The sequence below is a fragment of the Salvelinus fontinalis genome, chromosome 14 (genome assembly GCF_029448725.1).
Source record: "Salvelinus fontinalis isolate EN_2023a chromosome 14, ASM2944872v1, whole genome shotgun sequence".
Lineage (NCBI taxonomy): Eukaryota > Metazoa > Chordata > Actinopteri > Salmoniformes > Salmonidae > Salvelinus > Salvelinus fontinalis.
The window spans coordinates 42,115,081-42,127,988 of NC_074678.1; the positions used below are offsets into that span (position 1 = coordinate 42,115,081).

Consider the following 12,908-nt stretch of genomic DNA (forward strand, 5'->3'; position numbering starts at 1 on the left):
GTGCCATTCTGAGGTGGGCGCAAATTGGTCATGTGATCTACGGGCTAAACAATTTACCCAATAAGTAACTTGAATATAAATTAACATAACCAATTTGATATTAAGCATTGGAAGTAGTTTATGAGATGTTGTTAAATTATAAGATTCGTTGACATCCATTTTGATGTTTGCTGTCAGTGCGGTCTGCTGCTTTTCATGTGTAATGCATTGCCACTAAATGTCAAATTAGGCAACATATATTGGGAGAACAACACCGAATCTAAAAGCTGAAAAGGTATGTTGCACATTCTCATCGTTGCGCAGTTTTGATTTATTGGGGTCTAAAGACCTATTCCATGGAAAATACTTCATTTAGGGATGAGAGTTGCGTTGCTGAAACCTCAGTAGTTTAAAAGGAAAGGCCTATTTATGTCTCGCAATTTACAGTGAGGACGCGTGCGTATAACAGCTGACCACAAAGGCCTTGTTGTTGGTGAAGTTACTTGGCAAACATATAACGCATGAAATAAATCTAAAACACCCACACAGTTGATAAAATGTGTCTCAGGTTATCACCTTTATGAAATGCTACATGCGCTTTTTATTAAGCACTTAATGGTAGCCTATTATAAAGCGTTTTTCTCAGATTCCCTAATAATATAGTCATATTTCAAGCAGGGATGGGCAACTTTGATGGGGGTGGGGGCCACAGAAAATCTGAGCTCATGAGAAATGTTTGCTGTTTTTAATATGATATCTGAGTGAGACTAACAAAATCAATAGGGGGCCGCCATTAATTTGAAGATGATAACAAGCTTAGATAGCTGGTTTCTAAATTAATATAGCAATATTTGTTTTTTTTAGCTGACATGGGCTAATTGACTGACTGACTAAAAACTGCTGATGCACAGCCAAATCTCTGAATTGCACCTTGTGTAGTCTACTACTCTAAATCGCAACAGTAAATTGAGACCCTGACTGAGTTCTTAAAAACAATATGTAAATATATTTGTGTGTGTGTGTGTACCAGTCGAAAGTTTGTACACCGCTACTGATTCAAGGGTTTTTCTTTATTTTTACTATTTTCTACAGTGTATAATAATAGTGAAGACATCAGAACTATGAAATAACACATATGGAATCATGTAGCAACCAAAAAAAGCTTTAAACAAATCAAAATATATTTGAGATTATTCAAAGAAGCCACCCATTGCCTTGATGACAGCGTTGCACACGCTTGGCATTCTCTCAACCAGCTTCACCTGGAATGCTTTTTTCAACACACTTGAAGGAGTTCCCACATTTGCTCAGCACTTGTTGGCTGTTTTTCCTTCACTCTGCGGTCTAACTCGTCCCAAACCATTTCATTTGTGTTGAGGTTGGGTGATTGTGGAGACCAGGTCATCTGATGCACTCCATCACTCTCCTTCTTGGTCAAATAGGCCTTACACAGCCCGGAGGTGTGTTTGGGTTATTGTAGCGTTGAAAAACAAATCATAATCCCACTAACCGCAAGCCAGATGGAATAGCGTATCGCTGTAGAATGCTGTGGTAGCCATGCTGGTTAAGTATGACTTGAATTTTAAATAAATCACTGACAGTGTCACCACCAAAGCACCCCCACACCATCACATCTCCTCCATGCTTCACGGTGGGAATCACACATGCAGAGATCATCCTTTCACCTACTCTGCTCTCAAATTTGGACTCAGACCAAAGGATAGATTTCCACCGGTCTAATGTCCATTGCTCATATTTCTTGGCCCAAGCATTTTATTATTATTACTTGGTGTCTTTTAGTAGTGGTTTCTTTGCAGCAATTTGACCAATTTGATCATGATTAGGTGATTATTGGAGTCAGGTGTGTTAGATGTGGCTGGGGGAAAACATTGACGCCAATCAGGCCCTCGAGGGAATTGCCCAGACCTGTCTTAAAGTAATGATGGTGTTGCTTATTTGAGCTGTTCTTGAGCTAATATGGACTTGATCTTTTACCAAATCTTCTGTATACCACCCAGAAGATCTATACCACATCTTCTGTATACCACCCAGAAGATCTATACCACATCTTCTGTATACCACCCAGAAGATCTATACCACATTTTCTGTATACCACCCAGAAGATCTATACCAAATCTTCTGTATACCACCCAGAAGATCTATACCACATCTTCTGTATACCACCCAGAAGATCTATACCACATCTTCTGTATACCACCCAGAAGATCTATACCACATCTTCTGTATACCACCCAGAAGATCTATACCACATCTTCTGTATACCACCCAGAAGATCTATACCACATCTTCTGTATACCACCCAGAAGATCTATACCACATCTTCTGTATACCACCCAGAAGATCTATACCACATCTTCTGTATACCACCCAGAAGATCTATACCACATCTTCTGTATACCACCCAGAAGATCTATACCACATCTTCTGTATACCACCCAGAAGATCTATACCACATCTTCTGTATACCACCCAGAAGATCTATACCACATCTTCTGTATACCACCCAGAAGATCTATACCACATCTTCTGTATACCACCCAGAAGATCTATACCACATCTTCTGTATACCACCCAGAAGATCTATACCACATCTTCTGTATACCACCCAGAAGATCTATACCATCTTCTGTATACCACCCAGAAGATCTATACCACATCTTCTGTATACCACCCAGAAGATCTATACCACATCTTCTGTATACCACCCAGAAGATCTATACCACATCTTCTGTATACCACCCCTACCTTGTCACAACACAACTGGTTTGCTAAAACGCATTAAGAAGGAAAGAAATTCCACAAATTAACTTTTAACAAGGCACACCTGTTAATTGAAATGCATTCCAGGTGACTACCTCATGAAGCTCGTTGAGAGAATGCCAAGTGTGTGCAAAGCTGTCATCAAGGCAAATGGTGGCTACTTGGAAGAATCTCAAATGTAAAATATATCATGATTTGTTTAACACTTTTTTTGGTTACTACATGATGGTTACTACATGGTTACTACAATATTGCCGTATGTGCTATTTCATGTCTTCACTATTATTCTACAATAATAGTAAAAATGAAGAAAAACCCTTGACTGAGTAGGTATGTCCAAACTTTTGACTGGTACTGTATATATTTTTTGGGGGGCGGGGGGATTGATCCGAGGGCCTTCAAAAGGGGGTTTGTGGGCCGCCAGCTGCCCATCCCTGGATTATATTATCATACACAGACATCTGATATTGTTTTGTCATATAACTTGGTCAAACATGTTTCATATTTATTTTGTCATTGCTTATTCATAAAATATGAATGTTACATGAATGGAACCATGCATGCGTGACTCTTGACAGGATATTATTCCATGCAAATATATTCATATTAGATGTCTTATTGAAAATACTAAATGCACCAATCTAGTTTGATCTTTTGGATTTCGTTATGGGTAGGTGTCGGTGTTAATTTAATACTCTGTAATTAAAATTGGGAACAATTTCTTGAGCTATCTCACTGCAGCTGCTTCGTCCCTATCCCTCACTATTCTCCTCCCATTTCCACACATCGCTCTACAATAGATTCCCATAAACATTTAGGCTTTTAGGCCCCGAAATCAGACGCTTCGCTCTAAGACAGACTCTCCCTCGTATGGTGACAGCTATTTTAAGCCGACTGATAATCAATGCCATTACATGCACGTGTAATTATAAGAGGCACCACAATTTTTTATTGAGTCAATTCCAGGTCTTGATGTCAAGAAAGAGTTAAGGCATCATCTCTTCTAGGGTTAAGGTTGGAGTGGTTTTTAAAGTGAATGATGAATTGTGTTATTAAGCAGCACCCCGTCCCATTGCTCCCTCTTTCCTAACCATGACCTTATCTGTTAGAGAAACACACAGGGACGTACACTGACCCATTACTCAGTAACACAAATGTAAAGTAGTACTGCTATGTATGTTTGTTAGGTAGCCTTCAGTTTGCAGGTTAGGTTCACATAGGGTGAGATACGCTACATGACCAAAAGTATATGGAAACCTGCTCGTCGAACATCTCATTCCAAAATCATGGGCATTAATATGGAGTCGATCCGGCATTTGCTGCTATAACAGCCTCCACTCTTCTGGGAAGGCTTTCCACTAGATGTTGGAATATTGCTGCGGGGACAAGCTTCCATTCAGCCCCAAGAGTATTAGTGAGGTCGGGTACTGATGTTGGGCGATTAGGCCTGGCTCGCAATCGACTTTCCAATCCCAAAGGTGTTCGACGGGATTGAGGTCAGGGCTCTGTGCAGGCCAGTCAAGTTCTTCCACACGGATCTCAACAAACCATTTCTGTATGAACCTCGCTTTGGGCATGGGGGAATTGTCATGCTGAAACAGGACACAAATGGCTTCCCCAAACTGTTGCCACAAAGTTGGAAGCACAGAATCATCTAGAATGTTATTGTATGCTATAGCGTTAAGATTTCCTTTCACTGGAACTAAGGGGCCTTGCCCGAACCATGAAAAACAGCCCGACAGTCAAAACTGTCAACATGACAGCATACTGTCACATACTGTGCGTTTAGACAGAGAGTGATTTTTGTAGAGTAGGCCTATTTCACAACCAATAACTTCTCCGATACAGTAAGTTTGAGCAATTTGCAAACTTCACGGCAACATTTAGTGCATTTTTGTTATGTAGCCTACTGTAGCAACTTCTCGTTGGAAGGATGATCTCATCACTCACTCAGTGGAGTCATTGATGCTCGTTTCCGATCAGGCAGGATCAGTCAATCAAGACATGACTCAGCGTCCCACCTAACAGTTACATTTTTCCCAAGAATTAACTCCCGTTACCTTGGGTTGATTAGACAGCAACATTGACAGCCACTGATATTACACTAGGTGCACAATTCAATATGTATTTTCAGTTGAGCTCTTCAATAGTAATCAATCTCTTACCTCACACATGTTATTGTCAAGTGTAACATTCCATATACAAAATTCCATAAACTTGTAGTGTAACTATCTTAACCTGGCAGTCACAATAATTCAAATATACTGATAGGCCTACTATTCTGGTTTCACCTATGCCACCCTTTGTCCTTGTAGCAAGGATTTAGAATCAATTCACCATCCAGCTGTACCCTCATATTTTCCTCTCCCCCATCGCCTCCCCTCCTGTCCTTGACATGACCTTGTCATGCATGAGCAGGAGGATGGACTTGATTTTTGACAGGTTGCAGTGATATGACTGTTGATTGTTAACTGTTTCACAGTAGGCTATGCCACCAGCCTTGTGTGTGAGCTTGCATGCACATGTTTGCTTGACTCTGTGCGTGTGTGTGTTATTGTCAGTGTGCCCCTGTCTGACAGAGGGTGTTGTGAGATGTGGTCAGTAGAGAGCAGGCTGCAGTAAGTGGAGAGGGTACTTGTCAGATTGATAAAGCAACATCAGCGACTTTTAGTGATAGAGGGAAAAATCCATACAGTTACATATCGTGATATTATTTTTGGATGATACTATATTGATATTTGTCTCCAAGTATCGTTTATTTTTGCCACTGTAGGTAGCATTAGCTTGTACTAGTTGGCTGTACCTGCACCCAAACATTAGTACTTTTCCTTCATAGCTTGTTCTCCATCTTTTTTTAAAATAGGGGGCCAATTTGTTTTCAGCACTTATGTTTCCCGGACTGATCAAAACTCGTTTTCTCATGCTCTCTCTTGTCTCTGCAGCAGACATATAGTGAGAATATGTTTCGAACATCAAATCGCAATAAATGTAGAATCGTGATTCGTGAGAATGGTGGCAATCGTGAGAATCGCAGTACATACAGTATCTTATCAGCTCCTCAGTATAGTGATAATGTATTGCAACGTCCCTGCCCATTCCCAACTACTTGCATGTGATATGCACAGCAAACAGCAAAGAAGAACATTTGCTCATAATGAAAACAGTGATACTACAGTTTCTACTTGAACTAGTACTCATCATACCCTAGTCACTTACTGTACTGTTATTGTACTATTATTACTAATAGCACCTGTCAATTGGTCCCGCATAGGGCTACCTGTCATCACATAATCTGTCTCCGAGGATCTTCCCTCGCGACAAGGCCATTCCCCAAACGATTTAATAAAATGTTATATTGCATTCTTTGTTTTTAATTTAGTTTCGCCTGTACTCGATTGAACAGGAGTTGAAGTTCAGGTGTCCTGAGTTCTTCCACCATAACTGTCTCTCAGTCCCCTAACCTCCTTCTCCTGTCCTCTAGGTTCTACTGGGATTTCACCATGCTGATGTTCATGGTGGGCAACCTCATCATCATCCCCGTGGGGATCACCTTCTTCAAGGACGAGACCACCGCGCCCTGGATCATCTTCAACGTGGTCTCTGACACCTTCTTCCTCATGGACCTGGTCCTCAACTTCCGCACAGGCATTGTATTTGAGGACAACACCGAGATCATCCTGGACCCCAGGAAGATCAAGAGGACGTACCTAAAGACTTGGTTCTTGGTGGACTTTGTCTCCTCCATCCCTGTGGATTATATCTTCCTGATCGTTGAGAAGGGGATCGACTCTGAGTTGTATAAGACGGCCAGAGCCCTGAGGATCCTACGCTTTACCAAGATCCTCAGTCTGCTGAGGCTGCTCAGGCTGTCCAGGCTCATCCGCTACATCCACCAATGGGAAGAGGTAAACTGGGCTCTAGAACTTACTTTGACCTAACATAGCAGGCGTGAAAGAAATGCCTGAAACTAGATCTCCTACATACTGGTCTTGAGGAGAAGAAAGATAACTGGGGAGGTTATTTTCTGCACTGTTCAACTAATCCAGTAAATGTGGAGGAGGAGGAGGTTGTTGATGACTCGGCAGAGTCTAACTTTGACCAGTGGCAGGAGGAGATGGGATTGGCAATGTGTTTCTAGAATTTACAATGAGAGGATACACACTATGGGTTAAGTACTTGCATCGACCAATGGAAAGAGGGGGTAGGCCGCAATACCCCTATGATACAATGTTAAGGCAGCAGTAGAAAGAATAAGCTCTTTTAGTTTGTCAAATTAGGGCAAGTACAGAAGAGAGTCAGATATGAACATCATCAGCCCAACCTACTTCAGAGTAATGTCCTTCCAATAATAGGCAAGTCTCACACTATCACAGGCCTTCAACACTGTTTTCTCTCTGTATCTGTAGTGGTATACATCAGCAGGATGCTGAGATTCACAGCTTTGCTTTCTCAGTGACTGTGTTGGCCAGTTAGCCTCATCATCGCAACATTTGGCTGTGGCGTGCAGCCAGTCACAGTGGCCTGTTTTACCCTGATGTGACTGGATGTGTAAAGCTGTGCTGGCCAAACAGAGAGGAGGATGGCCATACATACATTTATGCCCCTTCTGTGCTAGCTAAGATATTCCAGAAGAGGTTCTGAGCTGACCCAAGTCTGATGACTTATTTGTGTGTGTTCTGTACTCTACTTAATGGGACAATTATTTTCTTGATTCTAGAGTGGTAATTTGAGCCAGACACAACCCCTAATTATTGAATCAACCCCTTACGTAACCGAGTGCCTCTCACCCACTGCTCAGCTCTGCTCTGCACAGGGCAGCTGCTCACCTCATCTGGAGCATGAGAGGGCCAGTTAGACAACTCACTGAATAAAGGAGGAACCTTAACTGCAATATTTTTCACCTCTGTTGTCATACAATGACTTAGTTTTCTTAGAGAGCAATGTGCTCATCAAGATGTACCTGGAAATCCTGGGAACACAGTCTTCTTTACCACTGCATGTAGCTGACAGCTGTTTGGAGCACTGCTCTGATACCCTATCTAGACCCACGTATTCCCTAAGTGTCATCCCCTCTGCATTGGGCTGTTTGTGTGTACGTGCTTGTCAGTTTGTGTTCTAGGTGCTAGACAGGATGCAGCAGTAAAAACACTGAGGCTTTCCGGGAATAGGAAGCTTGTATCAACCTCTTCCATTTGCAGTCACGTCCAGACTGAGTGGATGTTACCTTTTTCATGAGCTGGGCTGGCGAGGAAGCAGTGCACTATGTACTCTAGGATTACGTTGTGGGTTCAGGAGGACTTTCACTTAGCATGCTTTCATTTCTGATTCCTGTCTAGAGCATTATGATTTAATCAGAATCATTAAACAATTACATTTGAATTGATACAGTATTTCCATATTAGTGGCTGCGGAACTGTTGTGTAATGTGTTAGAGAGGATTGCATAATGCTCCGTCCTCTGTTTTTATTTGGGTAATGGGCTGCAGGCCATAAGGTTCTTGTTACATCTACACTATATGCCCTGGCCCTTCCAGCCAACTGACAGTGACACATGTTACATGTCATAGTTCTGCTAGTTAGCTGAAGACTTCGTTTTATCCCATGATTGGATCCTAATCAAAATGCAAGGCCTTCAAGTGTTTTCTCCTCCTGTTGCTTGCGGGCAGTGAGTCTGATAGCAGAAGCATGGAAGGGGAGTTGAGAGATGGCGAGCAACTGCCTGTGAGGGCACCGCGATACGCTAAACGCACCAATCTGAGCCCTCTGACCTTAATGGTGTACGACAAGCCATCGCATTTATGTAGGTGTGTGTGTACGCTGCAGGTAAATTGTCCATAAACGGATACAGAAACAGCTGTACAGGCACCGTGAAAATAACCCAATACCACCCAAACTCAGTAATACAGGGATTTTGTTTTTCATTTTAGGGCTTTTGAAACAAAGCTAGAAAGAGGTCATGCAGAAGGATGCTTGTTTGGCCTTTTTTACCTCAGATATTCCAATACAGTCACTTTTACAAACAGCGAAAGGAGGCACTCCGACCTTGTGATGTCTATCAGAGCTGCTTTTCATTTTGTGTCCGGTTAAGCTTTAAACCCATGGGTTTGCGTGAGGTCTTGTGAGGTGGCTGAATCACCTGGCTCACACTTCGATGTTCGATGGAGCTCTAATTTTGACACTCCATGCTTATCTCTCTTGGTCATATTTGTCTCATCAAAGCTTTTAGTGCCTCTGATGAGTGCAGGAAAGGAGTGCCGTCATCACTGAAGTTATTTGATGTACTTCATTTCTCAAGGCAAACTAAGTTCAACTTCTGTGTACAGAAAAGCAACTGTGCGTCATTGGCACCGGTTAACTTACTTACTTAATTACAATAACTAATCCGATCATGAATCCAAATCCTGTTGTAACCAGATAATGCAAATAATGGAATCTGTTTCTATTTTTTAAAATCATGTGTTCATTGGCTATGTTAACAGGCTAAGTCCATGTGAAATGGTGAATGAATGAGGTGTGTAACACACCACTTACTCCTCTCTCTCTGACCCTCTCGTGACAGATCTTCCATATGACCTATGACCTGGCCAGTGCAGTGATGCGTATCTTCAACCTGATTGGTATGATGCTGCTGCTGTGTCACTGGGATGGTTGTTTGCAGTTCCTGGTTCCCATGCTGCAGGACTTCCCCCAGGACTGTTGGGTCTCCCTCAACAAGATGGTGGTAAGTGCTGCTTAATACACACTAGAGTCCAGATCCATCCGGTACTCTAGGGGCCAATTCCTGGACACCAGACTGGACTACTGGGCAGACGTTTGGTATTTTACGTAAATATTTGCATTTCCAATAAGTCTGATATGTTACATTTGGTATGGTTACTTAAGACAGAAACGATAGGAGTGAAGTTGGACCGTGACCATCTAGCAATCCAAAGGTTGCGTGTTCTAGACGTGTCAGGGACAACTGTAGCATTTTAGCTAATCCATATTCTAACCTTAACCCAATTCATCTAACTTTTTTACTTACATTTTCCTAACCTTTGTCGTTTTAGTTCCCCTGACTTTTTACATAAATTATCCTAACCTTTTTGATATTTATCCACCAATGCAAATTCTCCCTGTAATTCTCCTTTGTTGTTAACATGCAACAAGCAACTTGGTCACAGAGAAGAACGTATAATACTATACATCACCCATGAGGTATGCACTTACCTCATCTAATTGGTATGCTGTTGTACAACCGGGTAACACGTATAATACTATATGTCCTTTAATTCTTATGATATATATATATATTGTACAACCGCTATTCCATTCGTAATGTAACCTAACGTAGTGTAATGTTTCGTACTAAATGGAGGGGAACAGATTTACATTCCAAATCTTCTGAATTGCCCTGAGGCAAGGCTGCGGACACAGATGAAGCCTATTCCTGGACTAAAAACACTTTCAGTGGTGATTCTCCACGGTGCATGCTTTATATCCAGGAGTAAGCTTTATCTAGGTCCGGAAAATCAACCATTCAAGTGCTGCCGCAAAGGAGTATTTCCTACCTCAAAATAGGTCTGAGGTAGACGCTCATCCAAAATATCAGTGCTGGGAAAAGCAAGAATCCCGAGGCACAGACCGTATTAGAGTGAATATATTGTCTTCACTGAGACAAAAACATTCAAGGACCAACAGGTGTTTCCTAACCAGCTCCTGCTAAGAACGACACACTCACCCAGGCCTGCTGTAAACAAGCAATTATAGTAGTACTCAAGAGGCTTGTTGAAGGTTTGTTTTCACGTGTCACAACGGGCTCTCTCTAGTATCAGGCCCGGACCCCAATCATTCAGCACACGTCGCTCTCTCGTTGTCAAAAAGGCCCTGTCATTCTCTCTCGGCACTCCGTTCCTTTTCTTTGCTCTGATGTCTGTGGACTCACAGATGATTCGTTGCTTGTGTCCACCTGCAGACTCCTCGTAGAAAGAGGAGGCTGACAACACTACAGAGAGAATAAAGACAGAAGACTTGAACAGGCAGGGGGCACGTTGCAGCAGCACACCTGTCTTCTCCTTCTCTTTCTCCAGATATCATAGTGCTAGCAATCCATCAGCCCTCACAAGCCATACATCTCTGGCTGAGTGCTCACAGACAAATGTGTTTTGAACAGACTGATGCCTAGCATGACTGAGGATCCACATAGATGCACCTGACTCAGAGATTCAACACATTGCTTGGTTCTTGTAGTTCTTGCCTGAACTATTTGTTTTCACATGGACATGTCTCAATACTTTCTTATTTGGAGTTGGAATTAAAATGTGCAGAAGCATTTGTGTTTTATGTTACAGCACAGCAATATCGTTAATGCAACTCAACAGGTTGCAGGTTACTCTATGCTTGTAGAACGTAAATGTGTCTCCTGTGCTGTTAGATAGTGCTTATTGCATGACAGTGCTTATGGCATGACAGTTAGTTGTAATGGCATGGCAGTAAAGGTCCTGAAGACCTGGGGTGGTGATTCTGGGGCTGCCAGCTACTCTCTCAGCTGTACGGGAGTCCCAGTCAGTCACACCACCTGTCTGCTAAAGCTCCTCCGTTCCAGGTGAACTCTATTCCTCAACCCCAGAGGGCACAGGAGAGGCAGGGGGCTCATCAATACACAGGCATGCAGGCATACACACACACATGCTTAAACATATCGGATCACTGCAATTTATTGGACAGAGAGTTGGGCTGAAAAATGCCTTTTTAACTCAGTATGGCCCCAGACCTCAGAAAGACTTTGTTCCCAGATGGGAGGGGTTGTATAGGCCAGAGGGGGCTAGATGCCAGCGGGAACATACACACACACACAGTGTGATGAAGAAGGTGCAACAGCTTGGCCCCTAAGACCCTCACAAACTTCTACAGATGCACCATTGAGAGCTTCCTGTCGGGCTGGTTCAACCCAACGCATCACCGGGGACACACTGCCCTCCAGGACATCCATGGCACCCAGTGTCAAAGGAAAGCCAAGAAGATAATCAAGGACCTCAGGCACCCGAGCCACAGCCTGTTCATCCCGCTACCATGTAGAAGGCCGGGACAGTACAGGTGCATAAAAGCTGGGAATGACAGACTGAGAAACAGCTTCTATCTCCAGGCAATCAGACTGTTAAACAGTCACCACTAGCCGGCCTCCGCCCAGGACCCTGGCCTGAACCTTTGTAACTGTTCTAGCCGGCTACCACCCAGTACTCTACCCTGCACCTTAGAGACTGCTGCCCTATGTACATAGTCATTGGGAAAGGGAAAGGGGGATACCTAGACAGTTGTACAAATTGATGCCTTCAACTGAAATGTGTCTTCCGCAATTAACCCAACCCCTCTTAATCAGAGAGGTGCGGGGCACTGCCTTAATCGAGATCCACGCCTTCGGTGCCCGGGGAACAGTGGGTTAACTGCCTTGCTCAGGGGCAGAACGTCAGATTTTTATCTTGTCAGCTCGGGGATTCGATCCAGCAACCTTTCGGTGGTCACTTTAAAATTTTTGACATACTATTTTACCAAATCTATATGTACACTACCAGTTAAAAGTTTGGACACACCTACTTATTCAAGGGTTTTTCTTTATTTTTACTATTTTCTACATTGTAGAATAATAGTGAAGACATCAACACTATGAAATAAGACATATGGAATAATTTAGTAACCCAAAAAGTGATTCTTCAAATAGCCACACTTTGCCTCGTTGACAGCTTTGCACACTCTTGTCATTCTCTCGACCAGCTTCATGAGGTAGTCACCTGGAATGCATTTCAATTAACAGGTGTGCCTTGTTAAAAGTTCATTTGTGGAATTTCTTCCCTTCTTAATACGTTTGAGCCAATCAGTTGTGTTGTGACAAGGTAGGGGTGGTATACAGAAGATAGCCCTATTTGGTAAAAGACCAAGTTCATATTATGGGAAGAAAAGCTCAAATAAGCAAAGAACATCATTACTTTAAAACATGAAGGTCAGTCAATCCATAAAATGTCAAGAACTTTGAAAGTTTCTTCAAGTGCAGTCGCAAAAACCATCAAGCACTATGATGAAACTGGCTCTCATGAGGACCGCCACAGAAAAGTAAGACCCAGAGTTACATCTGCTGCAGAGGATAAGTTCATTAGAGTTACCAGCCTCAGAAAT

At 42.6% G+C, this 12,908-nt stretch overlaps 1 protein-coding gene across 1 annotated transcript in view; it reads left to right on the forward strand.

The window, feature by feature from the left end:
• The window catches only part of LOC129810888 (potassium/sodium hyperpolarization-activated cyclic nucleotide-gated channel 2-like), a 77,781-nt gene that overhangs the window by 1,150 nt on the left and 63,723 nt on the right, over positions 1 to 12,908 (forward strand). Inside the window, exons 2-3 of the mRNA XM_055861857.1 lie at positions 6,242 to 6,665; positions 9,319 to 9,480. Of these exons, the coding sequence (XP_055717832.1) occupies positions 6,242 to 6,665; positions 9,319 to 9,480 (586 nt within the window). The remainder of the gene's footprint in view (positions 1 to 6,241; positions 6,666 to 9,318; positions 9,481 to 12,908) is intronic.